The sequence below is a fragment of the Arachis ipaensis genome, chromosome B09 (genome assembly GCF_000816755.2).
Source record: "Arachis ipaensis cultivar K30076 chromosome B09, Araip1.1, whole genome shotgun sequence".
NCBI lineage: Eukaryota > Viridiplantae > Streptophyta > Magnoliopsida > Fabales > Fabaceae > Arachis > Arachis ipaensis.
Genome location: NC_029793.2, coordinates 146,464,130 through 146,468,119, shown reverse-complemented (window position 1 = coordinate 146,468,119; position 3,990 = coordinate 146,464,130). Strand labels below are relative to the sequence as shown.

General features: G+C 36.7%; 1 protein-coding gene across 3 annotated transcripts; it reads right to left on the bottom strand.

Annotated features, from left to right (window-relative positions):
- LOC107616769 (protein DETOXIFICATION 49-like) lies at nt 111-1,974 on the bottom strand. 3 transcript variants are annotated; one of them, XM_021111270.1, is made up of 2 exons: nt 1,762-1,974; nt 111-1,719 (listed from the first exon to the last, which is right to left on the bottom strand). In XM_021111270.1, the coding sequence occupies exons 1-2, from the start codon at nt 1,842-1,844 to the stop codon at nt 312-314; spliced, it is 1,491 nt and encodes a 496-aa protein (XP_020966929.1). In that variant the 5' UTR covers nt 1,845-1,974; the 3' UTR covers nt 111-311. The 3 variants fall into 3 exon arrangements, with proteins under 3 accessions (XP_020966929.1, XP_020966928.1, XP_016174183.1); XM_021111269.1 differs by having other exon boundaries at nt 111-1,723; nt 1,766-1,971; XM_016318697.2 differs by having other exon boundaries at nt 111-1,974.

Sequence of the window (3,990 nt, the reverse complement as noted above, 5' to 3'; positions counted from 1 at the left end):
TATTAACATTGATATGGCCGGATAATTAAGGAAGGAATGGAAGAAAAAAGAGAGAATAGTTGTTACAATGAGAATCATTGTTTAATTATGTCTGAGAACATTTTAGTTTGAAGTAACAATGTGTTATTAAAATTTCCCAACCCAACTTAAAAAAGAAAAAAGTTTAAAATAAAGAAAAAGAAAAGAAAAAAAAGTCATCCTCTGTCTCTAGTCTCTGCCTCCTGCCCTTCCCCTATACAGCTAAAGACAAATTCATGATTTTTTGATTAATTAAAGTTAAACCCATGATTGTTTATCCCAATCTGAATGAGTTAAGACAATAAAGAATCTTGGTTTGGTAGTTTGTTCTCTGGATCATCATGAAGAAGAACAGCATCAGTTGCTGTGAGCTTCTCAGCTCTTTGGGCCTGAAATTCCCAGTCAGTTGCATACAAAACGAGCAACATTGTAAGAGCACAAGAAGCTTGAGCAGCGAGCAAGCCAAGCCACAAGCCTTGGAAATCAAAAGATGCAAAGAAAGCTAACCAAATTGCCACAGGCATTCCAACAAGGTAGAAGCAACCCAAGTTAATGTGTGCACCCACTTTAGGCCTTGCTGTTCCTCTAAGAACACCACAACCCGTTGTTTGAGGACAGTTTCCGAGTTCACAAAGGCCTATGATGGGTAACACCATTGACGTTAATGCTATAATCTCTTGGTCCTCTGTGAACATGGTGGCCCATATATTCCTAACCATCACAGAAAACACCAAAGCTGTGAGTCCCAACATTATGCTGCAAATGAGGCCCACAATTGCAGAAAGCTTTGCTTTTGAGGGTTGTTGTTCACCGAGCTTGTTACCCACTCTTGTTGACACACTGAAGCTCAATGATGATGGGAAAATGTAGAGAAGGGAAGTCGTTTGAATCAGGATTCCCATTGAAGCCACTGTTGCTCTTGGATTCACCAGCAAACCGCAGAGAAGGATCATGATCTCATACCACCACCATTCCAGGCACACGGAAATGCAGCTTGGAATTGCAAGGTTCAAGAGGTTTCTCCACTGTGTGAAACACTCGAAAGTGAAACCCCCCCATGTTTTGTTGTGCGTGCCAGAGAAAACTATGTAGAGGATCAAGGAAGCAACAAGGTTGAAATTTGTCCACACCCCACTTAAGGCCACGCCTTTGATTCCAAGATTGAGGTGAGAAACAAGGAGATAGTTGATTGGTATGTGGAGGAGAATAGAGAAGGCGGCGCAGAGGGTAAGAGGCAGAGTAATGGATTGGGTTCTAAGGTAAATTCTCAAAGGGTGTAGAAAAGACTGTGCAATGAGGTCAGGGATGGAATACACAAGAAATGACTGCGCTTGCGTTGCTATGTCCTCATCCTGGTTACACAAGAGAAGGATTTGCTTCACGTGGAGCCAGAGCAGTGTTATGGGGATGGAGGTGAAGAGAAGCAAGAGAATGGTTCTTTGTAAGCATAGGCCCAGCAGGGTGAACTTTTTGGCGCCAAAGGCCTGTCCGCAAATGGGTTCCATGCCCACGGCCAGGCCGGAGAGGACAGAGTAGCCGGTTATGTTGGCGAAGCCTAGTGCGAGGGAGCCGCCGGCTAAGGCGAGTTCGCCCAGGCGGCCGAGGAAGAGCATGGAGATCATGGAGCGGCAGTAGAGCAATAGACCGGTGAGAATCATTGGGAATGCTATTTTGGATATGGAGATTACTTCTCTCATGGCATCTTCACTCTCATGTCTTGTTAGACACTTTTCTTCTTCTTCTTCTTGTGTTTCATTTTGGATCAACAATGTTTCCCTCAGCATGTTGCTGTCTGAGCCACCAAGGTACTCACTTTGCTGACACATGCTTGCTAGTGTGTTTAGAGAAGAGGAAACAAAACACGAGGAGAGGGAGTGAGTTGAATGACTTGGTGGGGGGTTTCAATTTATAGGGAGAGCCGAGTCCAAATCACAAGCATGAATAACCGGCCTAATTAATAACTAAATAGTAAATTAGAGATTAATTGCTGACTTAACAAGTAGTTTAATTTGTAATAAATGAAAAGTAAAGGGGCATGTGGTTGTAAGAAATGCACTGCACATATAATCCGAAAGTGATACTGTAAAGGGGTCAGAATTAGAGAGGCAGAGGTACAAAACAAGGTGGTCTTTTGGACATTTATAGAAGCATACAATGATCCCATTTTTGGAAGGAAACCAAAATCCAAATACTCTCTCTCTATGACTCCATCCATGTTCAACCCCTTCATATATATCACCACTATTTCATGCTTAGTTAATGCTAATCTTCTTGTTTACTTCCAAAACCTAATTTGTCTCATTCATTAGCTAGAGACAGCCTGAGACAACCTTTTTCTCTGACTTAGTATAATCTCTCAGCCTTAAGGCTATACCTTTGTCTCTTGTATTAAGCCTATTAACGTTTCTCGCTAGATTTAATCGGCTTCTAGTATTTTCGTTATTTCATTTTATGAACCTTCGGAGATAAGAAAATAACTGCGCACGTGACCGGAAACAGGGTGGGAACTTGGGAGACATTCCTTCTCTCTCCCTAGATATATAGTAACATGTCAATGGTAACCCTCATATCTTTTAAAGTAATTCAAAAATATTATTCGTACACTAAAATCAACCATTATATTCAGTTATTAATGTATTTATGTATAAATATGTGTAGAAATAATATTCAATTTGGTCTCTGAACTTACACGCGAGTCTCAATTTAGTCTCTGGTGTTTCAATTGTCTCTATTTAGTCCCCAAAGTTTATAAACGTGCCTCATATTAGTTCCTAAGACCATTTTTAGTATAAAAACGTTAATAAAGCGCTGTTGTAGACTATCACATATCACGTTAAAACTTGTAAAATGATGCAATTTTAGTTTTGACATTTAAATAGCTCAAAGCCGACATCGTATTACTTATTTTGTTAGGTAACATTTTAATAAACACCATTTAGGATGTTGTTTTTAGGTTATTTGAGTACCAAAACCAAAACGACATTATTTTACAAAGTTTAGTGTGGCATCCGGCTGTCACGACAATGTTCTGTTAATGTTTGTACGTTGAAAATTGTTTCAAGGACTAACATGAGTTATGTTCACAAAGTTAGGGGACTAAATAGAGGCAATTGAAACTTTAGGAACTAAATTGAGACTCGCGTATAAGTTCAGGGACCAAATTGAGTATTATTTCATATGTGTATGATTTAATTTATTTTTAATGTATATTTATATTTCAATATATATTTATACTAATAACTGATTTTGGTAGCTAATTTTAGTGTACATATAATATGGTTGAATAATAAAACGTGTATATATAAAGAGAATAAAATAATTATGTTAATTAATTGGTTTTGCAAGTTTACCTAAGCACGCGGTTGAAAAGGTTTATTCAAAATCAGGCAAGACACCTTAATTAGGATGTGAAAACAATTAGACTTCCAATCGCTTTACAAGCTTTTTGTTATAATAAAATGGGAATTCTAGAATCCTTAATATACTATAGAATGTAGGATAATGACTAATAAGGTGCTGTGCTTTTTTGGAAGAATTAGGTATTTTCAGTTCAAGGGTGATGGGCATTTATTTATGGATACTTTTAATTTTACCTTTTATTTAACATAATCAAGTGTGATGATTTTATCATCAAATAATTTATTAGTTCACGTATTTTATTTTGGCTCCTATTTAAAGATTATATGATGAAAATACATGTTTGATCATGTCATTTGAAAAAAAAAAAAAATTAAGCTATATATACTCCCTCCAATTTAAAGTTTTTCATTGAGGTTTCATGAACTGAATTTGAATTATATTTTGGATTAATTTGTTCCGGTTTAGAATTTACATAATTATTTTAAATGTTAGTTTATAACACGAATATTTTCAACCAACATCACCTATTTTTTTTTAATTCTAAATTCTCTAAAAAACAATAAGAGTTAGAAAATATAATAAAGAATTGACTAATATTAATCACTTAAAAAT

What these genes read in the sequence shown, in the direction of transcription:
- LOC107616769 (XM_016318697.2), bottom strand. Translation starts at nt 1,844, where the DNA reads ATGTGTCAGCAAAGTGAGTACCTTGGTGGCTCAGACAGCAACATGCTG.